Source organism: Rhipicephalus microplus, chromosome X (genome assembly GCF_043290135.1).
Source record: "Rhipicephalus microplus isolate Deutch F79 chromosome X, USDA_Rmic, whole genome shotgun sequence".
Taxonomy (NCBI): Eukaryota; Metazoa; Arthropoda; class Arachnida; order Ixodida; family Ixodidae; genus Rhipicephalus; species Rhipicephalus microplus.
This window is the reverse complement of record NC_134710.1, coordinates 301035612-301061493: the sequence shown is the minus strand read 5'-3', so window position 1 is coordinate 301061493 and position 25882 is coordinate 301035612. Positions and strand designations below refer to the sequence as shown.

General features: G+C 45.3%; 1 protein-coding gene across 3 annotated transcripts in view; it reads left to right on the top strand.

Moving 5' to 3' along the window:
* LOC119161333 (protocadherin Fat 3) overlaps positions 1 to 25332 on the top strand; it is a 353600-nt gene extending 328268 nt beyond the window's left edge. The window contains exons 44-65 of one of the 3 annotated variants that reach the window (XM_037413746.2): positions 672 to 875; positions 993 to 1091; positions 1382 to 1498; positions 3162 to 3338; positions 5968 to 6217; positions 7711 to 7992; positions 8307 to 8401; positions 8529 to 8669; positions 8815 to 8917; positions 9308 to 9565; positions 10393 to 10541; positions 11899 to 12070; positions 13079 to 13216; positions 14047 to 14228; positions 15211 to 15429; positions 18757 to 18845; positions 18995 to 19078; positions 19378 to 19446; positions 19636 to 19830; positions 21134 to 21307; positions 22323 to 22499; positions 23831 to 25332. In XM_037413746.2, the coding sequence (XP_037269643.2) occupies positions 672 to 875; positions 993 to 1091; positions 1382 to 1498; positions 3162 to 3338; positions 5968 to 6217; positions 7711 to 7992; positions 8307 to 8401; positions 8529 to 8669; positions 8815 to 8917; positions 9308 to 9565; positions 10393 to 10541; positions 11899 to 12070; positions 13079 to 13216; positions 14047 to 14228; positions 15211 to 15429; positions 18757 to 18845; positions 18995 to 19078; positions 19378 to 19446; positions 19636 to 19830; positions 21134 to 21307; positions 22323 to 22499; positions 23831 to 23846 (3390 nt within the window). In that variant the 3' untranslated portion in view covers positions 23847 to 25332. Of the gene's footprint in view, positions 1 to 671; positions 876 to 992; positions 1092 to 1381; positions 1499 to 3161; positions 3339 to 5967; positions 6218 to 7710; positions 7993 to 8306; positions 8402 to 8528; positions 8670 to 8814; positions 8918 to 9307; positions 9566 to 10392; positions 10542 to 11898; positions 12071 to 13078; positions 13217 to 14046; positions 14229 to 15210; positions 15430 to 18756; positions 18846 to 18994; positions 19079 to 19377; positions 19447 to 19635; positions 19831 to 21133; positions 21308 to 22322; positions 22500 to 23318 lie in introns of all 3 variants that reach the window. The other 2 variants (XM_037413745.2, XM_075879438.1) reach the window with 2 other exon arrangements.
* The last annotated feature ends 550 nt before the right edge of the window (positions 25333 to 25882 follow it).

Genomic DNA, 25882 nt, shown 5'->3' with positions numbered 1-25882 from the left:
GTGGTTTCTCATTTTTCGCGTCTAGGAGAATCACCCACACAACACTCGTTTCAGCTTTCCTTATGCCGCACTGGCTGTCTCTACATTTTTTTTTCTTTTAGCGAAACATTTAGATAAGTGCTCCATAAGTTCTGTCAGGACATTTCATTCAACCGCGTTTTTAGTGGTAACAAAAAAAAAACATCGTTCTTCCTGTGGCTTACCAAGCAGGGATATTTCGCGCTTCGGCACTGAAAACGTGCAAGCGTATGACCAAATGGTGAAAAGGTGTCCACGTTTTCCCTATACCCTGTTATGATCGCAACCAAGTCAACGTTGAAAGCGCTAGGACAGCGACTGTTGCTACGGTGACGCTATTATAAGCAAGTGCGTCATCCAATTATGTGTCCAATAAGATGGTGTTTGAAGATTGAACCAAAACTCCAGTGAAACGTGTCGAATTCTGATAGGGCTTGCCACCGTAGGTACAGCGGTGCGACCGTGTCTTCGGCTCACCTTCAATACCTCGTCCGCCTCAGCATGCTAGCAGTTGTAAATGGAAGGTTCTCTTGTTTCTGTCCCTCTTTCTTAGCAGAGTCGACTCGAAATGTATATAGGCACTAAATGAAAGCGCAAGCCGTATGCAAGCGATGACCGCCAATCAGCACGCGTCTCCTTTTGTCATCCATCAGGCTCCGATGAAGATCTACGTCAGCGAAGCCGAAGAACGCGATCCGAGGTTTGACCAGCTGCACTACAAGTTCAAGGTTCTCGAGAACATCCCCGGTGCCATCGTGGGCCAAGTTGAACTCCAGACGAGGACCATCCGCGCCAACAGCCAGATGCGCTACAGCATTATCAACACTGAAGTGCGACCTTTCTTCAACATCACCAAGGTAACCGACATCGATGTCGTTGTCTCTCTTTCCTTCGTGTACTTAGCCGTTCGTAACGAAGCGGCACGCAGATAGATGTCGCTAACGGTAGTTGTTTCTCTGCGATTCTCACCGCAGGATGGAGAGATATTCACAAAGGTTGGCTTGGATCGCGAGAAGAGAAGCAAGTACACGTTTACGGTCATGTTGGAAGAGAAGCGACCGACTACCAAAGTGGTGAGTGCAGTTTATGCGTGACAAATTATTATTACGTTGTCGTCATATTCGATATACGTTGTACGTATTCTCCTCGTTTGTGCGTGTCACAGATAAATAAATTATAATATTACGCTAGTTGGTTCGCGCTATGGTGTTGTCACTCAATTTCCTTCAAACGTGACCCGTTTTAGCCTCCGCGCTCTTGTTATTAAGGCGAGGTGCGGCAGAACGCAAAATTTTGCAACTGCTGCTGTGAATGCCCTAAACAAAAAAGTACTTTCGTGACGCGTTATTCTTTGCCTTTTCAGAGCGTCAGTGAAGTGTCCGTAGAGGTCGTCGACGTCAACGACGAAGTGCCGACATTCATGCAGTCTTACCAAGGAACCATCAGAGAAAACTCGCCTCCAGGAACATTAGTCACAGTGGTAAGAACTATTTATCATGTTATTTCGCGAGGCTCTGCAATCGAATTGTTATCTTATTCGTTATCGATCATGCTCACTTGCCTTTGCAATGACAGTTCGTGGGTGCAGCTCATTAAAACACCCCTTCGTGCAAACTTCTTTTTGAATTATACCCGTGCTTACGTTTCTTCACTTGTAAACTATTGTTTGCATGCACGAAAAGCCAGAAACCAGCTTCTAGAGTGAGAGCACAATGTGAACGAGCCGATTTTATTATTATGACCACCTGAAAATCTGACTTATCAAAATAGACGAAAAATAGCCAGTTCGAAATGTGCAGCGAGGGGAACATATTTTTTGTGTGTGGGTGGAAAACTTTCTTTTTCCCCAGGAATGAAAGCTTCTTATGTTATCAACAAATACTATAAAATATTGCCATATTTCTTGACTGAAGTCACAATGTATTACTTTTTTTTGTAATCAATTTCTGCAGAACAGAGCATAATAAACCTTTCGAATATGAAGTACTCCCACAAATCAATTTTCACGAGCTTTTTTTTTTCTGCAAAGTTTTTGCAGCTATTGGGAAAGTAGTATTTCTCCTAATTGCCTAAATATTTGCCCGTAACAATATTGCCACAAGCAGGGAGTGCACTTGCGTGTCACGTGCACCTATTGTCAACTTGCCCGATTGTACGATTCTATTGATTGCGGGTGATCTGATCAATCGGCGTCTGCTTCTAAGTCAAAGAGTAGCTGAAATAGAGCACTCGTATTCGTCCGTTGTTACGCGTGGTTTCATTCACGTCGCCAAGGTACGTTAAAAAAAAGGGGGAAATTTCTAAAACAACACACCACAGCCATTTTTCACGTGTCATACGACAACTTTTCTTTCGGCGTTAAACTGACCTCGCGCATAGACAAATTTCTAGAACTAGCAAAATTAACGTCGTAAGATCCGTTTCGCGCGTACTTGTGCGATGCTAAAAGCGTACGCGGAATGCGTTGAAGAATTCTGCACTGCTATTGTGAGATTCAACATGCAAGGTATTTGATGAAGGGTCCCCTACGCCGATTGGGGCCCCTCGCGCCACCTCGCGAAGGGCTCGCTAAACGGGCAGCTTCAACCGCGATATCCGAGATCGGCTCAGGCGCACCTTCGCCGGGGCGCCGTTGCGGTCTCGTAAACAAGGTTGCGACCAGTTACGCCTGCCAACATTGCACTCAAATTACAACTGCCATTACGTCCAGCCGGAAAGTGAATGTAACGAGTGAGGGTTGCTGGTAATAAAGACGAAAGAAGGGTACACCCGCCAACTAAAAAACCCTACGTGATCACATGGAGTCTTTGTTACGTATTCAGGAGGCTACAACTCTCCCATTCGCCGTAACTTGGTTCGACTGAACATAAAATTGCACAATAAAAAGCTCTTTTTTTTCTTTTTTTAAAGGAAAGAAGTGGAAATGTATGGGCTCGTTTTTTTTTTTTTCTTTGTCAAACTCGGCGAGTCGACGCGATTGCAATGCTATGAACTGCGCTGGTTTGTTCCGTGTGTTTTGCGCTGTGTGTGCCGAGCTATACTTGCAGCCATGAATATAGCTGATCTCGGAATGACGTGAGGATACTCGTGGCCGAAGTATGTGCTCTGAAAGCGTGCCATGTTTTCCTTGCTGTTCTCGACAGAACCCAACAATCATGGCCGTCGACAACGATAGTGGCAACAACTCCGTGGTTCACTACTCCCTGGGCGGCTCGGGAAGTGACCTGTTCACTATACTCGACTCCGGTGTGGTTATCTTCAGCGGTGGAAACCCGGTCACAGTCCTGGACCGGGAACTGGCCGATCGTTACGAGCTTCTGGTGGGCATCCTTTCTAATCGTTTAACTGTTCCAGTGAGGAGGATGGAAAGTTGGGGAAAAGAAAAGACGCTACTTCTGAAGTCCTTAGTTGGGAGCATGGCTCCGCGACTGGTGTTTGTTAGTGTGGACGCGTGCTGAAGCCTCACGTCACTTGAGGGAGATAAATGGCGGAGAAAAGGTTATCGGTGTTTTAACTAATGAGTGAAAACGTTTAACGAAGATGGAAGATAAGTGCTCGTATTCTCGAGCTTGGCAAATAGAAGCTATAAGAAACACCACAGTGCGCAGATATTGATAACGAAGGTCCCGACACTTCGAAATTCAATTTCAAAGTTTTCACGAACTTGCCGCAACAAATGTTAAAAAGTTTAACTTGAACTCAAAATCAAAAACGCAAGTTTAGTTTCGCAGAACTGGCTTCACGACCATAATTTTTAATTATGGCCGTGAATTGGCTCCGCGAAAATACGCGGGGGTGAGTTTATGGAAAATTTTCCGCGAATCGTTGTTGAGGCTTATACGCAAGAAAGTAAAGCTTAACGAGAAAGTTTGAACGGTAGTCTTCGGTGGCTTCTCACGAACTACTGGAACAAAGGGTGCCCAATCAAGCAAAGACACGCGCTGTGATTGTTGTTCCGAATCAGCGAAGCAGGTTTTCAATTTAACCTGCCAAAGAAATAACGTCCGTGCACCTTGAAGCTGTGGCACACTTTATTGAGGGAAGGTACACTATCTTTTTCATGCTAACTAACAGCAGAGTATAGTTTGAAGTTTGGTTTATACTCTAAGGAGGCGTATAGCAACTTTTTTTCCCCTCAATCTTGCAGAAATGACTTATTCGATTTTGATTGATAGAGCGGAGCTCACTCAGTACGCCTCGGTGTAAATGGTAAATGAAACCGTTTATTGTTGGACACTTTCCTACTCGGACAACTTGTTAATGAATTCAAAATACCTTGAGTTAAAATATTGTAAGGCTACATCAAGCAGCATTAAACGTGTTCAAAAGGTGGAAAAACACAAACGAATGTTTTTTACTGATGATCGAAGTTTATTTACAAGGGTGAATGATAAACTGCGTCATTCAAGAACACTTAATGTATAGGGTGTGTATTTCAAGATTAAGACATATTTAAAAGGCACGTGACAATAAACGAGACGCGTGCGACAATAGAACTCCACGGTGTTCTGTTCCGTGTTCCTTTTTTTTTTTAGCTTTGGTCCATGCGCTTTTGAGCGGTATACTTTAAAAAAATATATCTGAATTAGTTCAAACTGAGACCAGTTTCTTGAAAAGGCTCCCCGTGTCTGACATGGCCATGTTTCGTGAGCGTGAAATTCTTTCTCTGAGGACGCTCGGAACACAGCCCTTTCTGTTTTCATCGCGTTGAAATAAACCTCTCAGGAGCAATTTTGTAACTCAAAAAGTGGCAAAACTGCTAAGCCAAAGTGAAATTCCCGTCGGAACGCAACATTGTCGAAGATGGCGCCACCATCGCGGAGAGTTAAAACGAGCGCGGAGACAGGTCCGCCAGCAAACACGTCGTGAAAGTGCTGCCATTTTTCCACTATTTTTTTCTTTTGCCCCACTAAAAGCGTTGGCTGCGGCTGCTGCAAGCTGCATATTAGGCAAGACCGGGTTCGGTAATTCTCTATAAAGCCTTCTTTAGAGGCTATTGCAAAGATACGCTTTTTGACGTACGCAATTCAGCCATAATGTTGTGAGCGTGCCATATATCTTCTCAATGGAGGGGAAAAAATTGCTTTGCGTTGAGCATTGTCGCCGTTCTCCGGGATTTTTCAGGAGTTATGGAAGCGTTGTAGAATTTCTCCGAAAACATGTTCGCATATTTGGTGCACGGCAGTAAATAGCGAAATTTATATGCGGATAAAAAATATGTATTTTTATTTGTGTGTTTTCTTTTTTGTGGCCGTTTTGGTACAAGAATCTTCTTAGAGTTTACCAAAAACACTTCACTAAGTAATGTGGGAGCCTCTCAACGAGAGGAGCGGGGGGGGGGGGGGGGGGGTCGTATAAGGAGCACTTTTTATAGGGATTGAGTTTAGGACGCTTAGGTGTCGTTGTCGAACTTTTTTTGCAATTTTTTTATACTTCAGAGGATTCGCTACCTTCCGTCTCTCACGCTCATCACTATCACATACCTCTATGAAGCGAAGTCACATTCTTTGTCGTGGTATATGATATCAAACACGGTAATATGGGCATGCTATAAGACGCCGAGTCGCCGACAAAGTTTCCAAGCGCCTTTTCTCGTGCCATGCACTGGACGTATGCGAGAGGCTTACCGATGCACATGCATTCACTCACCGATGTGCATACACGACAAGCGTGTTCCTGTGGTACATGTGCCTGGCAATACACCGTTATTTGCTCGTCGTTTTATTTATATTTTCCCCTATCATCTTAGGCCTACTCTTCTTTGAAGGAAAGAAATGCAAATTTGAGCGCTCGTCTTCTTTGCCAGACACCTTATCCATGAGAACTAACCGAGAATGATGGCAAGGAAAGTATGTTACTAGTTCTTAGTTCTTCCTCGCTAAAGCCCTTTTCTCTTTGAGCGTTTTAGCGCGTGGCGTTAGCTAACCTCGCGGTGTCGGCGTGCCTTAGGTGACCGCCCGGGACCTGGGCAACCTGTCTTCGACCACGTACCTGACCATCAAGGTGGAAGACGAGAACGACAACGCGCCCACGTTCCAGCACGGACCTCTGCGCGTACTGCTGCCCGAGACGGCACGGCCGGGTGCCCGCGTCGCCCAGGTGTCGGCCATCGACGCGGACGAAAAGGGACCCAACTCCAAGGTCGAGTACTCCATCGTGTCCGGCGCCCGGGGCAACGTGCGCATCGACCGCCAGACAGGTGGGTCTCTGGAGCTGTACGCGTCAGTTGCGACCTTATAATAAATAGGACCTCCGCCTTTGCATCCCATCCAATGGCGCTTGCTCATTTCCGCGACGTCGAACACCCAACGCGTATTTGATGTCAGTGATTTTTTTGAGCAGACACATGCTCATGTCGCTAGCTTTTGGCTGAAGACTTGGACTTCCTGACGGATTTCGGGAAATATTTCGACATCGTTGCTCGGGAAAGACTAATATTTTAAGAAGGAACGACGAACTTTCACTTATTACTACATATTGTGTTTACATTGGCAGTAGTAAAGTGCTATCGGATATAGTAGAAACCAAACTATAGCATGGCTCCCTTGTACATATGAATGGCTGGCGCGCCGCAATTTAGGGAGAGGTGCTTGTATTTATTCTTAGGTTGTAACCGACTACAGGTGCTCGAAATGTCGCGGGTTGTCCGAGTTGAGTGCGTTTTGTTCAGTTTAAACTGCAGGACAGATATGCATGCCATGTATGTGTGGAATATAGCCGAACTTTCAAGAGGAACGTGTGATAGGAAAAAAAATGAATTAGGCAAAAATAATATTGGACACGCTTATGATTGTACCATTACGGACCACATTGTGAGCGTCCTGAGAATCTTCGTTGGTATTCTCTGTTATGTCTATCTTTTGTTGCTTTGTTTTCGTACTCCGAGAACAAATTCTTTAGAAAAGTGGAAAAACAAAATTTTCCCCCCAAAATTTGGCAAGAGGTGCGGGCACTCATATACAAGACCAGAGCTGGAGAATTCCGCTCAGCTCAATTTTCTATCATGGTCACAAATTTGGAAGTCCGAACATTTGCTTACTTCCTACGAACTGCAATAAAGCTGTGAGTGTCACATTGTGCAGGGCGTGATCAGTCGCATTACTGCGTCACTATGCACGGCCCGTGAGAGAACTTTGATAACAGCAACTCTACATTGTCTACAAATTAGGTAAAAGTCATGAACACGTTCGAACAAAAGGCTCAACTTCTTGGGCTTTCAGTTCAGGTCACATTATACGTTAGGAGCATAAAACGTGAACATATATTGTTATTGAGCCGGAACTGACCAATGTGAGTCGCGGGGGAGTACGACCTTGTAGAATTCAATGAAGCAGAAGCTATAGTTACATGTTGTGACACCTATGGCATGTACACCCGACAGAAAATGTTTACGGATCGTTGGTCCCAACAAATGCGGATTTGTTCCCCATTAGTGTGTAGCGCTACTAATCTATAGCCAGTGATGGTGGCTTCTATGCTAACTACATGTTCTCTTCCCCGGCAAAGCGAGAATATAGATTCCTCGATCATTTCGCGTCCTGCAAACTTTGGGGTGTTGTGTGTACCCTTCGAATGTGGAGACTCGTTGGAATGGCCTCACCACAGGCCTCCATTTTAAGTACTGATTTTTTTTTTGGTAAAGCTCGTATTTGAAAAGAAGAAAACTGAACTATAACACGCACTCACTCGCAGGCGAGATCTTCGTGGTAGGCGCGCTGAAGCCCGAGACGGTGTACCTGCTCAATGTCTCCGCTTCGGACGGCCGTGGCCTGGCCAACCTGATAGTGGTCAACATCACTGTGCTGGACGTCAACGACCACAAGCCCACCTTCGTGAAACCCGAATACAGCTTCACCATTGTCGAGGGCAACTACAAGGAACAACGAGCCAGGCTCGGCGTGCTCCGGGCAGTCGACGAGGATCGCGGAAAGAACGGAGCCGTCGACTACGCTATCGTTGCCAGGAAAGACCAGAGTACGTGCGACCTGTACACGTCTACGCTGTAATGACGGCAGGGCAGTTTGGCCCGTGTCACTCTGCGCGCGCAAGTTGAAGTGCAACTCTTGACACGCTGCATGTTATCGCGTGGGCATAAAATACGTCGTTAATCGGCCAGTATTATATACGGCTGTACCTTAAGTAAACTGGAAATGCAACTTTCGTGAAAATATGTAAGTTCAGTGTGTCGGGCAATTACAACGTACTGCGATTTTCGGTCAGTAAGAGTACACAAGTCTTGACACGTGTTAAATTGTTCTCGCTCCTTTTTTTTTTTTCTTACTTCGCAGATCTTCCATTCCATGTAGATGTTCATACAGGAGAGCTGTTTGCCACTGGTATATTGGACAGGGAAACCAAGTTCAAGTACTATTTCCACGTTCTTGTAAGTAAAACGGAAGTATTTCTGCATTTTGTGCTTCTCTCTTTCTCTCACTCCGTTTTCACGTTTTACTGACAATAGAACCTTGCCAACGCATACAAAAACACTTTTTCTTTCTTTCTGAATTCAGGCTTTGGACAACGGAGACCCTCCTCAGAACTCCACAGTTAACATTACTGTCACTGTTGAAGACGCTAATGACGAGAAGCCAAGATTCTTCACTGATCCATACTTGGCTCAAATTCCAGAGAACCTCGATCCTGGTCAAAAGGTACGTCACTGACTACAGTTTTTGCTTCTAATTTTGTTTTATCGTTTTTTTTTTCTTATCTGGTTTCAATTATGGTTTTAAAGCATCGTGTTCCGCTTTCGTGCATCATATATGAATTGTTTCTATTGTTGCTCTCGCATTTTAGGTTACCCAGATCCGCGCCTTCGATCCTGACACTGGTGAAAATGGTCTTGTATTCTACAAGCTTGGAGGTGGACATGATAACAAATTCTACATTGACAGCAAAGGTATGTATAATGCGTTTAGTCTCCTGGCTTAAGAACCCTGGCATTGAGGACAAATTGCCTGAGCCTGCATAGAGACATTTCAGCGAAAATGGTCAGCAATGAAGAGGTAGCCGTGATAAATGCATTGCTCATTTGTCCTTACAATTAACTTGACTCTACAATCACTTCACTTTAAAATGTATTCAAATTATGTTCCCATTGTTTACGCCAACAGCTACTTCCATCATATTATAAAATAGATAGCTTCAGCCCCTACAGTCATCGTCAGAGGTTTCGCAGAACTTTAGTGATGTGCTTTAGGTAAATACTGCTCAAACCACGCCGTAGAGTATAAAAAAAGTTGATTTACGTGGCTATGCTAACTATGCGTTCTTTTTGTCCCCCGAACAGACGGCACCGTTTGGACATTGAGCAAACTGGACTTTGAGAAGCAGGAGTTCTACAACATGACCGTGATTGCGTACGACCAGGGCAAGCCCAGCATGAGCGCCATGGCCAAACTGTGGGTTACGGTGACCGATCGGAACGATGTAGTGCCAGAGTTCCCCAAATCTGTCTACACTCTCGAGGTGGCCGAAAACACACGCGTTGGTGACGTTGTCTACACCCTGGACGCCGGACCTGGCAACTTCCTTTACACGCTAGACAGTACGTTTGTTCTTTGCGAGTGTTTGCTCCTTTTTTCACCTTAATTTCGGGCAGGGTGGGGGGACATGCCGTAAGATTTCACTAATCCCATTGCGCGACTTTAGGAGGACGAGGATGACTGTGCACTTGCAACTAGCGAATTTTCGGAGTCGTTTGCATGTGAAAACATTCACACGAATGTGGCCCTATTTTGAAGAATCATATTTGACCCTATTTGAAGAACCTTTCCAGTGTCAGGGGACAGATTCAATTCGCCACTGTAGAGAATTGTTGAGTCGATAACGTGGATATCGTCGTTTCCCTAGTTTTCTTATATAGTAGCGATTGGCGATTCTACAGCGCCGTGGCATTCTCATCGCTTTCGCCTCATGCGTGGTATATGACACGTCAATCACAAACTGCATTTACGTTGTGGATGTTTCGTGGACTTAACTGACATTTAATTAAGTACAGCTATTGTCTGATCCTGGAATCAACAATGCTTACCTTTCGGATGCACCGTGAACGGTCAGTTTAGCATCTCAATAATGGCATTTGCGTGTCATTCCTTTTCTTCGCAGAATCTCTGTATACTGACAGCTCAGACAACTTAAAGTAGCAGTGACCTAAACCACTCAGCCAGCTATAGCAAGGTCAGCCTTTCTTACTATGAGGTGAAGTCACCAGATTCACATATAGGTTAATAACTAACAAAGAAAAAAATTATGCCGCGAAAAAAAATACAAATGAACAGCGTTGTTCATACACACATTCCGTGCTCACTCCACACAAAGCACTTGGGCCAAACATTAGGGTCGCCATGAACTTTTTTGTTCTTATTGTTTCAGATCCCAACGAGGTAGATACGTTTTCGGTGGAGCCAAACACGGGCGAAATCCGACTGGCCAAGGCACTGGACAGCATCCACCAGAGCCACTACCGACTCGTCGTGTCGGCCACCGACGACGGAGATCCGCCCAAATCTGACCACGCCGAGGTGAGCACGCGTGCATATACCGTCGGCAGCAGCTGGTGTCCCCTGCGCGCAGTTTAAGCTTCCACTAATGGCACGATTAGGCAGTTTTGTATGTGGATTAAGTTTGCACAGGTCGTCGCGAATTGTATAACGAGAGATTTGCGTACTAGACTTACGTTAAGCCAGACTGGACACATCATCACTGGCGGCGCCTCGGGGGCCCTTTCTGCTTTGAAAAGAGCCTTAGTTTTTTATTGCGCTGGCAATTATATGGATACTCTCGGCTGGATTTCGCCACCTGCGTCGACGTTGATGTCATGCACCGTATATGTATACGTATTTCTATATATGAAAACGCAAGAAAGAAAAAAAATCCAGAAAAAAAAGACTCCAGCGCGTGAAAGCGATCGTGGGACTTCCGTGTCGTGAATGAGAGGCATTAACCACTGAGTCACCGAAAGGTACCTCCTCCAACGTCCAAACGGCAATGTTATTGTATCTACCACTTACCGCTGTTGGCGGGAATCTCGGGGGGGGGGGGGGACTATCGTGTTTTCAGCATTATCAGCAAAACGGCGCAATGAGTGCGCGGCGGCTCTCATCTCTCACGCGTACTTTGGCCCGCAGAGAGAAGGAATGGCCGATCTCTCACGCACCCTCATCTCCCGGTGTTGAGAATAATACGTCTTGGCTGGCGTTGGGCTTGAGCTGGAACGATTCTGTTGTAGTTACGGGGCGCACAAAGGTCACTGCGATTGTTGCGCAGCCTTCGTTTGTGAAAAGGGCGCCCTTTTCAGACACAGTAAAGTAACAACTGAGACACTTATTCGCGTTCATCTGTACCTGTGAGCACGTTTCGTGCGTCATTTATGCGTGAGAAACACGGGGCACGTTTCGATATGCTTGCCATTCTGCGCGTTACCTTCCGATTTGTTGCTATCGCGTTCATTGCTTCGCCTTTACGGCAAAGCTGTGACCCTTTTTTTTTTTCACGTTTTGAAGAGGCGTTGGTAAATTTTGGAGCTCTTTACCAGAAACGAAATACATATGTTTATGTGCTACATATGTCACTGCTGCACTACCTGAAGGTTAACAGTACTGTGACAATGCAAACAAGACTTGGGCGTATCTTTCCTTGTTGTTCCATCCATACGCACCTACTCGCACAGCGTTTGCATACAGATGGTGCGTTGTACGGGAATCCTATTTGCGTTTTACTTGTAACGTAACAACGAAAATAACATACGAATTGAGATCGATCAGTGCTTCGATGCACGGGCTCTAACATGCCTTGCCCTACCACACTATGCATTTTACCTTTGCAGACAATGACGAAGTCACAACTACAACAACGTTTTTTTTTTTTTTCACATTTCAGGTCAACATCATCATCGGCAGCGGGCAAGGAGTGCGCTTGTTCCCACTTCGAATGTACGACGTGCTCGTGTTCGAAAATCAGTTGGCGCCACAGGTCATTCTCGATCTGAACGCAACGGAAGAAATCGCTCACAGGCCCGTTCAGTATGCGATAGTTGGGAACAATTACAACGGTAAGTTTTTTTTTTTTGTCCCTAGTGCTCTTAGGCGTATAAACTATAGGCGCATGCATTCGCTATCTGATAGCTTTGGCGACCGCACACCCCGCCGCGGTGGTCTAGTGGCTAAGGTACTCGGCTGCTGACCCGCAGGTCGCGGGTTCGAATCCCGGCTGCGGCGGCTGCATTTCCGATGGAGGCGGAAATGTTGTAGGCCCGTGTGCTCAGATTTGGGTGCACGTTAAAGAACCCCAGGTGTTCGAAATTTCCGGAGCCCTCCACTACGGCGTCTCTCATAATCATATGGTGGTTTTGGGACGTTAAACCCCACATATCAATCAGAGCTTTGGCGACCGCGTGTCCTCGCTAGCAACTTACTTTTCACCACGATTTTGTAGAAGCGTACTACTAGGAAACAATCTCAAGTACAGAAGACATCTGCATGCGTACATGCACTGCTGTGTATAAAGAAAGAAATATGGCTAATAGTATTTGCGTAATAATGCTAGTTTGGCTAGCATTCGAGTGAATCAAATAATAATTAATAATATAAAAGCCTAGCCAACAAATCATCTGAGGGTCTGTGAAATAGCGCAGTAACTGCAGCAGCACCAGTAATAATAACATGAAGGGTGGTTGTCTTCTATTTAGACAATTTACGTGTCTTTTGCAGGCCTTATAAAAAATGGTGGAACCATTCGCATGCAATGAAGAAAGTGAACCTTTTCAACATTTGTTCAGAAAATGCTGGTTCAGCTCGTACGAGCATGTATTTCTTTACTACGCTAAAGCGACGTGTGAGGAGCTACATTTTTTTTTTTTGCGTTTGCTTTCGTACGTAGATTCCTCGCCGTGAACCTGAGAGCGCGTTCATGGCAGATAATATAGAATTCTAAAAGCGCGTTTAGCTACATATTGCTAAAGATTGCAGAAGCTCGCAAAAGTGTGCAGCGTTATTATTCTGACAAGAACAACAACGCCTCGGTCACAATTATGCATGCATGGTTATCTCTGTCTCCACAGGACTCTTTGCTATCGAGCCCGACACAGGTCGACTGTCGGTGACCTCTAGCCTGGACAGAGAAGCCATACCCAAGTACGTTGTGAAAGTGCGTGCCATGAACAAGAAGCGAGTGGGCCGAGCGGTGCGAGAGAGCGCGGGTAAGTGTCCTTCTTTTCAGGAGTGGTGAAAGTAAATTTGAGGTTGAAAACGAATTCGAAGCTTACAGTTATCTGGTCGAATGATATAATTTAATAGTTCGAATACTATATATCAAAGATCATAAAGTGACATGATCTGTTTTATTTTGACCCGACTAACAAGGAACGCTTGTGCGAATGTCATTATTTGTGTGGGGGGGGGCGGCTTAGGAGAGAAGTTAAAGCAATTTCAAATAGCAGCAGGATTCTCATTGCAGTAGGGTGCGAGTTATAAAAGGTATAATATATTACGCTTAGAGGAGAAGGTTTACTTTTGTCTCACTGCTTCAAGTTGCAGCGTTCTAACTTTTTCATATATGAGATCAAGAAAGCCTTTAGAGCAAAATATCACAAGTTGTCGAGTAAAAAAAATGGACGAAAACCTTCATTGAAGTGATCAGCCAGTGTGATATGCATATAGTTTGGCAGGTACACAACGGTGATAAAAGAACACGTGTTTCCGCTTAGTGATGTTCATCACAGAATGCCCCAATTCAGTACAGCGCCAAGTCTCTTGGTTGATATCGTATGGATCGCGTGGACAGCGCCGCTATTGTGATGCACCCACCGTAATGTCGCACGACTGTTGAAAACAATTACCGCTGGACAGCTATGGACGAAGTACTAAGATGACTCATCTTCACCAACCCGAGCCTAAGAACGTGCGTTCGCGCGAGTTATACAATGTTATAGGACTACCACCTAATTTTACTTTTAAGCACGGACCATTATGTCGCGCAAAAGTTCGCGAGTCTGTCGACTCACGTTTAGTTGTCGTTGGGCATTTGCAGCGGCCAAGAAGGGCAAGAAGTCCGAGGAGGAATCGGCGCATGTCGCTTTCGATGAGGCCCTCGTCGTGGTAAACGTGGGTGACGAAAACGACAACTCGCCCGTCTTCGACCACCAGGGCAAACCAATCGTGGCCGCCGTGCCTCTTGAGGCGTCCTTCGGCTATCAAGTCACTAAGTTACACGTAAGTGCACTTTCTTCCTTCCTCTCCTACTGAATGTTCTCTTGCGTAGATGTGTTTTCCGTTTAATTAGAAGAGGCTGGGATGGCCTTTAGTTTAAAAAAAAAAACGTTATTACCTAACCGAGCGTATCATCGCGATCTAAAGCTTATATATCTGTGTATCTGAGCCCTTTTAGTGCTCTTCTCAAATATCCATCGCTCGTGGGCTAAGTCTGAACACATGTCACGTGAGCGTTTGCTGTATACGAGCTGGAGCAGCACACTTCGTTCAGGTCACTGTGTCTTTATAGGGTCCCGGACCTCAACGTTTGTGGTAATGGAAGTTGTAAGACTCATTTCACCTTGCCCCATGTCTAGAGAGGCACTTCACTGTCCCTACTTGTCCAGTGGATTTTTTTCCTCACACACATTAGAGCGCACTGCAAAGAATGGCTCATCAGAGCGATAGAGGCGACGTTCCACAAGCTTACGTTAGGCTAGTGAAAGAAGTCTATTAGGGCGCTCAAGGGGCGTGCATTCCACTTGTGGAAACTACCGTCCTTTCGAAGCAGCAGTACAACGGTATTGCGATAGGCACGTCACTGCGATTAGTATATATATGAAACGTTTCATATGTGCAAGAGCGCCCTTACTGCTCACACTTTTGATATACCGCGCCACAAACTCGACATTATATCTGTATTCAATTTACCTACCTCCTGCCTGACCTTGCTGTCTATAACAAGGCACCAGCGGACAGTATTTCTGTCGAATAAAAAAAAAGGAAGACGCTGAACACAAAGGCCACTTGTGAATGAGGTTCCCATTCTGTGTGCCGAAACCTCTCACTACATTATTTTTTTATCTCGTGGTTTGTGCCTTCGTCTTTTTATTCAAGGACTCTTCCTGACCAGACGGGCATCCGTCGAAGCCTTGATTTCAGTTTTCTTATCGTTTCACGCGTGTCCTTATCACGCGCACTCTTTCTTTCGGCTCCTGGACAGGCCACTGATGCCGACACGGGCTTCAACGGTGCCATTCGCTACGAGATTATCCAGAAGCCCGAGGATGCATCATCCAAGTTCCAGATCGATCCAGTGACCGGCGTGGTGCGCTCCGTGGTTACCTTCTCCCTGGACGGTGGCAAGATGTACGGATTCGACGTCAAGGCCGTCGACCGCGAGGGCTCTGAGGGAGGCAACGCCGCCGTTGCCAATGTCTTCGTAAGTCGTGCAAACAGTTCTGAAGGACCGTGTCTGCCTTTACATCACTGTGACTGATGACATAGGTTTCGCATTAGAGTCTTCTGAAATTAACTAGAGGGGACTCTGGCGCTGCGATAATTCAGTGACCATGGGAATGATGGGTAGTCCACGGATGTGCCTATAGTCTTTGCGCTTGCGAGCTCCGAAGGCACTTATGTCTTTGTTTATTGCTGTGTTTTGGTTTTGTTTCGGATGAAATAATGAAACGTTGTAAACCTCGTAATCAGATTTGAATTTCTGAGCCCAAAAACTTAAGGTGGTAAAGCGCAACTGCAGAAGGTTTGCAAATCGTCGTTTCGTGACTAAACAACTTCAAGTCACACGAAGCCAGAAGAACGCGTATTGGACAAATCCGAGTACTATACCTATCATTCTCATGCTCGATGAAGCACCGTGCGTTGTAGCTCCCATAGACACCAGAGTTCCCTCTAGTGTATTTATAGCAAACGCATTGCATGACTTGCGTGTACTGCCTCAAGGCTATAGGTTGCCGAAAAAAAAAACAGCCTCTCGATGCAGGTTTGCGTCTTTGTCTTATTCTATCATACATTTTATCATTGCTCTGTACCGCAATTAGCCGATAAAGTGAAGATCACCGCTATTGAACCATTATTCACATTTCTATAACTCTATTAAAAGTGGAGCAAGTGATATCCTAAGCAGTGACATTTATTTCGAAAGCAGCAACTAATCCTCTGTTTAAGCAAACACAGTATAAAGACTTTCTGAGACGCGTTGCGCAAATTGTATGCAGTTTCTTGCGTATTAGGTAAATAAGTTCATTTCGCGTCGCGCTAGTACACACAATTGTGATGTGGTGTCTGGAATGTAAAAACGAAAATCTCGAAAATTGGCTTGATGGACATATTGATCGCGATGCTCACGCATTTGTAACTTCCTACAAAATATAAACCGTTAGGGGTCCGGTGAAATGTATTCGTTGGAGCACTTGAACCAGGCAAATTCGCTATATGAATTTGCGGATTACCCGGAACTGTTTTATTGTTTTATGACTGTTTTGCAAAAGTTTCACTTACATATTTAAGAAACATCAGTGGCATGAATAAAAAAGACTATACACATTCAATACCTTTTAAGTATTTGATGAAACAACCTTCATGAATTCCGGCTTAGCACGTGCTAAAAAACTTCTGTCCCCATGCGCTTGAATAGCAGCTTCCTTGCTCCAAGGCTTTCTTGAAACAAGTGTGTTTTTCACCTCCAAGAGCAGCCATAAAATATCTCTCAATTTTAGAACGTACATACACAAAATATTCGCACACTAAAAGGGATTCCAGAAAATCGATATGTTCAAAGGGCGTTTCCTTCGTATTTATGTGTTTTGTTTATTTTCAATAGCCTCAAGCACGGAGGCGTTACTAAGAGGTAGGATGACGCTATACAAAGAAAGTACATAAACAAGATGAAACGTGCGGTTTTGTAAATTATTGGCACCAAATTACAAGTGTAGAACTAAGTATAACACAGAATGAAACAAAAAAAAACACAATATAACAGAACCTAAATTGAGAAATAATGGTGTAAAATATTGTGCCAAAGTGTAAAACTAAACGAAATATTGCAAAGGGGGAAAAACTAAGACAAAAAATAAATGGCACGTGTCGCGACACGTGTAAAAAAAAACATGGCTGATCGCTCTGTCGTAGGAATCGGCATAACACGAAAATGAGACGTGTATCTTCGTAGAAGTAGTGCTTATTGCGTAGTGATATGAGAGCCTGTGCAATGTCTGTTGGTGGTTTACAGCTGTAGCACCGTTTGACATGGACACACCAGCGTTGACGCCTAGTGGCATATTTCCATCCCGACGACTACCGCCCATGATCATGATTTAACTGTTGTGGTAGCTGAAGTATTCAACGTATAGCTGGACACAGCGTGAAACCGCTCAAAGATGACGAGCACACACTAAACACGGGTACTTGATATGCGCGTCATCAAAACGTATTCAATTAAGTAGAGAAACACGGTGTGCGCCCCTGAATAATAAAGCAGCCTATACGCTTGCGCCTGCGCTCATGCATACACCGCGCACTGCGCTTCTGAAACGTGGGAGGCAGATGTTTGTAGCTTGAGGCGCAAACGCACAAAGGCGTTCCACGTCCTGCTGGCATCTGCCTCGCTCCCCGAAGGCAAGAAGACATTCACCCTGTCTACATTGTCACATTGCTGCAGTACTTACTGCGGCAGTTTTATTAGCGAAGTAGTCGGCGGCGCAACACCGTTGGTGCAGGTGCAAGCTGCACGGCTCCGACAACGAGCTGTCACACACCAACACGAAGCAAAAGGCAGAAAACATAACTGCGCCGGTGACTCCCCGATGCTAGCGCGGTCAGGGTTTCCCACTTCTATCGAAAAGCTTTGACCATGGGCCACGGTCTCCAAGACTGCCCGCCGCGGCGCGCAATCATGGACGCCATGCTTCAACTGCGTCGTCGACGAATCGTTCTTTGTCGGTGCTAGTAAGTGTCATGCCGCATTACTTATCCTCACCGCACACAGATGGCGGCGCCACCCCACCTCGCCAACAGAGAGCACAGTGTGGGAGACAATGTGTGAGAGATATAAGGCGTGTTTGTAGAGGTATGTTCTTGGTAGCTCAGTCAGTGCTTTCGTCGCGAATCAGAGGTTGAATTCCCGGCGGGAGAACTTCATCTTACTCTTTCCTTCTTCTTTTTGATTTGGTAGCGTTAATTTTTCAACGTCATATACGTTACTAAAGTCTTGGTGGGCCCTGGCATAAAACAGTTTCGTGTTCGAAAATGCGTGCGTTAAAACTCTTGCCCACAGCTCGACCTCTTGTTCGTTACACGACTCGCTGACGCATTTCGTCGCGAACTGATGCCTTCTGAAATACGGGGACGAAATTTTTATTTTCCCCAACAATGTTGCAGCAACCCTGTTGTTCCTGATTTTTGAGGAATAGTTTGGTGTGCTTTATCGTCCCACCACGGAGGTTTAGTGGTTATAGCACTCGATTGCCAACCCAAAAGGTCGCGGAATCAAATCCTTGGGGGGGGGGGGGGGGGGGGCTGCATTTTCGATGGCGGCAAAAGTGTTTGAGGCACGTGTGCGTTGATTTAGGTGGACGTTAAAGAACCATAAATTTCCGAAGTCCGCTATACATACGGCGTCTCTCATAATCATGCCGTGGCTTTGGGACGTTAAAAACCTGAAGTCATTGTTATGGTGTGATTTATCTCTATATTAGCAAACAACCGAGCGCAATACTATGTAACTTATTTCGCTCCCATGTACTTGCAGGTTTACGTGCTCCCGGAAACAAAACTAGTCCTTTTCGTCACTGACACTCCTCCGGTGCACGTTGAGCAACACATTGACAGAATACTCGGGTAAGGATTGCTCGTAGTTGAATGCGATCACTCTTTTTATTTTACCGCACGTTTATTGTCCAATAAACTATGAAAGAAGTCATGGCCAAGGTGTTCAGGGTACACAAAACACCTGTCATGGGCTAATATACGTTTTTTTTTCTCAACAGGTACCTCGGCAACATCACGGGATTCCAGGTGAAAATGGCGAAGCTGGAACCTCATCACGAGGACGAAATGGAACATCCAGAATCGTAAGCTGCTTCGATCGGATGTTTGAAATTTGCGTGGTCTTTGGGGATAGATTTTGGTACCTTTTTTTAACCTTAAATATGTTTATCTTCAGCTGTTGTTTATTTTCAACTTTTTGTATCGTGCTAGTGGCGATATTCATCATGTGCTTATACCGAGCTTCAGGTCACGTATAGGCTGCCTGACATTGAATTGAGCCAAATCGGAAATAGTTGCCTATGTCATACGTTTTATTATTGTCATTTGAAAATGTGGATGAGACTAGTGCATGTGTTGTGACATTGTTTCTCTCATTTTTCAGGTCTGATCTGTTCCTTTATGCAATCAACAAGGACACCAATGAGATCGTTGATACGGACACACTGCTGAAGTAAGCTACATCCCATCATTTCTGTTCTAATTCAGTCACTGTTTGTTCGCGTGCACTCATGGTAACGAGCAATAGGGCTACGCCTGAACTGTACCTTTTATGGCCACACTCATTTGCGCTTGCCGTATGCGACTTGTACATCTTCGGTGCTTCGCTAAATTGAAGATTTCTTTTTTTTTTTTCTTCCAGCGTGCTCAACGAGAATTCGCAAGTGATCGTGCGCTACCTGGAGACGTTTCGCATCCGGCGCATTCAGGGCGTATCTGTGCAGGAGAAGATCAGTCAGATGGGCACCACCGAGATTGCCATCATCGCACTAAGCAGCGTCATTTTCCTGGGCGCCGTGCTGGGCATTGTGCTGCTCTGCTCTTCCTGCCAGAGGAAGTAAGTGCCACCGCTAAACTGATAGCACGCACAAGCACCATGCCCTTCGATTGGTATACGCAATTCTAAACGGGTTGTTCCTCTGTCAATGTGTCGCTTACCACCCCCAATTGTTTGCAGTTCATAGTTTGTATACGCCAACCAATATGAGCAGCTACAAAGCTACTAGACAGGTGCTTCAGTATTTCTCGGTTCAACCCCCCCCCCTCCCCCAGATTTATTGCACTCCAATATAATTTTTTAGTTCTCGAAATCACGACGTTATACTCTGCCTGAAATCAAGTGTGAACTCTGACACTCGTACCAAAACATGCAGTGGGGTACTAATTGAATAGCTTCGGTATAGCATGCACAGAATAACCGAATGTTGTCTACGCTCGGCATATATTATCCGCTATTCCGAACCTGTTGCGACATGCGAGGTGCACCTGTGTCGCAAGGTCGCGCTGCCAGTATACCAACCTCAGCTATGACTTCAACAGTTGTGCAAGTTTACAGTGTGTATACATATAACTTATTATTGTGTGGCATAAGTTTATGATGAGGGCAGCCCCTTCACTGCGTTGTATCTGCTAATTAGCTGCATGCAAGAAGGTACAAAATTATTATTTAGTTCGAAGACATGAAGATTGTGAAGTTACTCGTGGCCACAATCGCGCCATTTAAGCTATATTGCTCTTTTAAATGCCGGTGCATCGGTTTTAGGTGAAACAGTAGCCAAGTGACAGACTTCTTCTAAAGCTGCACTTGTTCGAGCAAGTATTTCGTTCTTTATCTGCCACTTAGTGAGGCGCGTATGACGTAGCGAATGTCTCGACAAACTTGATGCACAGTTCAGAACGGCGTGTTGAAGAAAGGCCCGGGTTGGTGTAATGGCTGTTGGAAAAATAAAATACACGAATGCACAGGTCGGTGAACTCGCTCGTGAGTCGACTCATTCAGACTCAGATGAAGCCGTGACTTTGACTCTGAGTGAGTAACATTTTGGTGAGTTTGAGTCCAAGTGACTCCGGTTGAAGAACATTTTCGTCAGCATGAGTGCGAGTCCAGCTCAGAAAATGTTTGCTGAGTCTGAGTACGAGTGAGTCCAAAGCTCAAAAAAAAAAAAGTTCATGAGTGAGTCTGAGTAAGCTCCACAGTTTTTGCCTGGTGTTCCACGAATGTAAGTGGGAGAGGCGGGAGGGGGGCACAGGAAAAGGTAAAGAAATTTGACTCAAATGTGCCAGTGCATATTTTTCGTAACCACATCGCTGAAACATGAAAAGGGGATGCACGACACGTAGCGCTTTTTTTCCCCTTCCAGGAAGCTTCGTAAACGCCAGAAAACTTGGGAGCAGCAGCGGTTGTACAGCATCAAGAATCCACTGATGGGCAAAGCAGTGGCCAACCCGTACGGTGGCGGCAGGGTCTCGGCTGGCCCTCCACCCATCGGTGTGCCACCCGCTAATCTGCAGTACAACAACGTTGATGACGTGCCGTAAGTATACTGATAGTATCACGTGACCCCACTGCCAAATTTTATAGCTGATCTGGCTAACATGCTTCAAACTTTGTGAACTTCCCCTAAAACCTTTTTTGGCTCATGAGCTACAACCGAAAAATGAAGGCTGTCACGACGCAATGCAAGAGTGATTGTACCTTACAGTGGAACATCGTTGAAGTTTCAGGCTCCTGTAGTCTTTTGAGCGACTCGAAAATACGTTTCTGATAGCTCATCGCTGAAGAAAACGTGTCAAAATCATTTACGTTCACCCGACGCTGCGCTAATGCCAACAGCCTTTCAGCTGATGAGCACAATAAGGACACCACGGATTCGATCCTCTGGCTGAGCCACCACATTCTGGTGGGTGCAACTGCGAAAACCTTTTGTGACGTTTTTTAATGCGCGTTAGAGAGTTCCTATCCACTAAACTTTGTATCGCTCAGGCCATCGTTCTGAAATCAGTCTTACGGCTATTAGTTTGTAACCTTGATAGAAAACGTATTCGCAAAAGAAATTTGATGCCGCAGTGGCCCAGTTTTTTTTTTTTCTTTCAAAAAATGTTCGTTTTAGAGAAGTCCAGCTCGTCGTGAAAAATAGCGAAGGCTACGCTTCACACGTGAAGCGTAAGCCTATAACCGGTAAGTTTTGTATTGCGACAATAATCCCGTTGTCGCAAGAAACCTGAATCTCTGCGCATACATTGAGACCGGGTCTTCATGGGAACTAACTTAGCACGCGGGATCCCTCTCACGACTAATACATCTCACGTGGCATGGGGTGTTCTCCGAAAGAGGTTGTGGTGTGGTGACGTATACCTCATCAATCTCCTGGTGTAACAGCGCAACACTTGTTATCACAAAGTACTTACACCTATTACAGGAGCCATCCGTTGGTGGAAATGCTTTGTGAAAACATCGAACGTTGCTGTCTTCGCCAAAGTTTACGTTGGTCCCTTTCCTCGCCTTAACTGTGGCCTTTCTTTCTTTTTTTTCTTCCCTACTCTCTACAGTATGGATTACAATGACAGCATCACAGACACCTACTCTGTAAATAAACACAACAGGATGAAACTGCGGCAAACTGCCCCTGACGGTGCATCATCCCTCAACCCGCCGCGTAGCCCACGCTTTGAGAGATACGGAAAGAATGAGAACGGCTGGTACGACAATAGGGATGTGGAGACTGTGTAAGTGTTTGCACTGTTCACCCTTCGATGTCAACAACACATGTATTAACACTGCAGCAAAAGTCAGAATGGCAGCTACTGACAGGCTTTGCTTCAGGAGGTACCCGCTATAACGAAAGAAACACGCAGGCACCGCTATCTGACCACACAGCGACATCTGAATCGATATCATCAGCTTAGCGATACCTTAAGTGTGTCCCATTCAAACTGGCTATGGCATGAACGATACATTTATTTTAGCCGATCTTACGATGCTTTTTGCTGTTTGCATTAGTGAAAAAAAAAAAAAACACGAAGTAGGGGTAAATGTACAGTTCTTCTATACCCTTTGCACAAACAGCAAAATCAAGATCATTGGAATCAATTTTAGCGTATACACTAGGAAAGCTTTGTCAGGATTAAGATTTAACGCAAGTAATCTACATCGAGTGAAGCAATGAGTGAAATGTAAAGTACTTTGTTTATTATCATTTCACAGTGTATAAAGTACTCTAACGAACAGCCCTTGTCGTAGCTTTGCTGCTGCGCAGCTGAGCCAGCCATGCCCCCCCCCCGCCCTTTTTTTTTTGATACATTCTCCCTTCTAGGTAAAAAACACTCAGCCAGGTTACATAATTAAAGTTAAGTATTTTTTTCGCTCTAGTCAGTGTAACACCAGCATCGCACGAAGTTATCACAACAATGGGCTTTATAACCACACTTGACACACTTGGCATGCTTTTTTTTTTTTTGTACCTATTGCCTGCTTCATGTTGCATTTTTTTCTTGTTTTCCAATTTAACGGCATGGGAGAGTAACCAACTGTTAACACCCTTTCAGAAAATCTGACATGACTGGTTCGAACTTCACGAGCTGGTCTTCGAGAAGGTCCCATCAGTCACGAAGCAAACCTGTGACGGAGTTATGAGCCGACCGCATAAGCGTCGCCGACTAGTGCGTCAGATTTTTTCTTCTTCCTCTTTTTTTTCTTCTTCTTCCCCTACTTCGTTGCCCTAACGGAAACGCTGGCAAAAAAAGAAAAAAGCTAAAAAATACGGCTGGGCGTAAAAGAAGGGGAACGAGAAGGCGCAGCAGGTGCCAACGGGCCTCCCACGAAGGACGGCCAGCCACCAGTAACAACAAGCAAGCCTCATACGACTAATAACCGCTAACCGGCAACGTGCTGCCCCTATTAAGCAAACTCCAGGCGCCACCATCCAAGAACGGCTTCTTGGACTACACAAGTGGCATTGTGCTTTTTACCCTCACTGTTACTTTTTTTTTCTTTCTCCTTCACACCCATCCCTTTTTCCTTCGCTCTTCGAATGAGCAACACTCATTCTGTTTTCCAGTGCTACGCACATTTAGTCATTGGACTTTGTGACGAAGCCCAAGACGCTGGACTCTGTTGAACAGACTGGGTGTGCAGTGCTCTGCGAGTGGATGCATTCCGCGACGAATGAAAGTGCCTTCTCCAAGCCGCCGTCACGCCGCCACCAGCGCGCTGCATCGGCTCTAGTTCCGCTATGCGGATGAACATTGGGCGAGCGTGCGTGGGCCGAATCTGTGCGTGTGTTTTCGTGTGTGTGTCTTTTTTTTTCTTTTTTTTTGCCTTTCATGTGACCTAAACCTGTGAGCATGCTCAGAAAAAAATAATAATGTAGAGTTAAACACGTGTAGCGCAAATAGTCTATTGCCAAAACCGCGGCGGCTTGCTTCGAGCGGCGTTGCCTGGCTAGCCGCCAACTGTTCGCGGCTTGCACGACCGAGCACTGCCGGAGGTGGAGAGAAGGCGCGAAAAGAGCCACGACCGGGTGCTCGCGCTTCGTGGCCGCCCGCATGTTTTAGCTCGTGCGAGGTTGCGTTTCCCGACGTGCAGCTGCGCATAGTGGCTGAGATCATTCGCAGAGGTGCCACCTAACTAGAATGCGCAGCGGAGCATCGACCAATCGTTGCCCGTTGTGGATGTGAGCTCCCAGCTAAGACACAGCATCTTCTCCACCTCTTACAACCCACAAAAAAAAAAAAACAGAGCAGGCTCTTCCGCGCATCATCTGTCCTCCCCCATACCGGGACTATATGGAAAACATGGTGGCGTCGCTGTAGACTCGCGCCGCGCATTGTTCCACTCCTGTAGGGTTGCATCTCTCAGTGTTCATAACAATGTGAGAAGAAAGAGAAAGAGAGAGCACTAACTCAGGTGTACTATTTTTTTTCCTCGACAGCTTTTGTCGCGGCGGCAGTATGCTTAAACTCTTCAACACTAGTAGTGACACGCGTCTTTCGTCGTGTTGTTTCCCTCCGTAATATGTATTTTCTTTTTTTCCGTCGTCTTTGTCGTCGCATGAGTCATTTCCATCACGAGAGAAACTATAATCTGGACCTATAGATGTACAGTCATGTTAGAACACTAAGATATTCTGTGTACGTGCATGTGAAACTCGTCGATGTTTCAAGCAACTCACTGAACGATTCAAGCTACTCAATTTTCCCGCTTAGTGGCATTTCTTTCCCTCTATTTCACCGTGGCATCATTTCTCTTACATACTCCAGAATCACTGTGCTTATCTCGGAAGCGCCACAGACTAAGTAGTATTGGCGTGTAAGTCATTTTTTTTTTCATGCACTTGAAAGTGCGCCAAATGTACTGACAGAACAATTGCAACGTATTGTAATTGGAAGCGCTGCCACAAACAGTGAAAGAAGTCAGGCCGTTCTTTCTTCACTAACTATAGAAAAAAAACTTTTCATCGTCATATTATGTGCAGTGTAGTAAGACTTGTACATAGCAAATATTTGTATACTGCCGCAAACGAACCTAATTTTTGTAAGAAATAAAGTTCATATAAGTGTCTTTGTTGTCTTTGTTGTGGAGATTGAAAAACTCGCACCCCGTTGCTAAGCAATGCTGGTGGCGAGTCCTTACTTGAAGGAACAACCTTGAGAACTAAGAAGGCATGGGGCCCAAGCGTCACGTGTCTGCTATGAGGTAGTCTAAACTGATTATATTCGAGTGACTTCATAAAGGGACACTAAAGTCAAATAGCAATTTACGTCCGAGTGAAAGCTCAATGTATCACAACATCTAAAACGACAATATTTTCAACAACAGTGGCCTACTTACCAAGAAATTAAGGTAAATGCACAAGAACACAAGCGCCGCAGTAGGACAGTTTTGAAATGATCCCGATGACATCAGACGGACCGCCTACAATTAATCACTAATAATCGATCTAACTGCAGTAAATAAATAACTTTCCGTGCATCAAGAGGCGCGATATAATGCTGCTTGTTCGTTTCTGTTTGATCGATGGAAAAAAAGAACCGCAGGGACGTTACTACGAGGAATGGCGCGAGTGGTTCAAAAATTCAATTGCGCGTGGTTGCACAGGACTGGTGCTGCT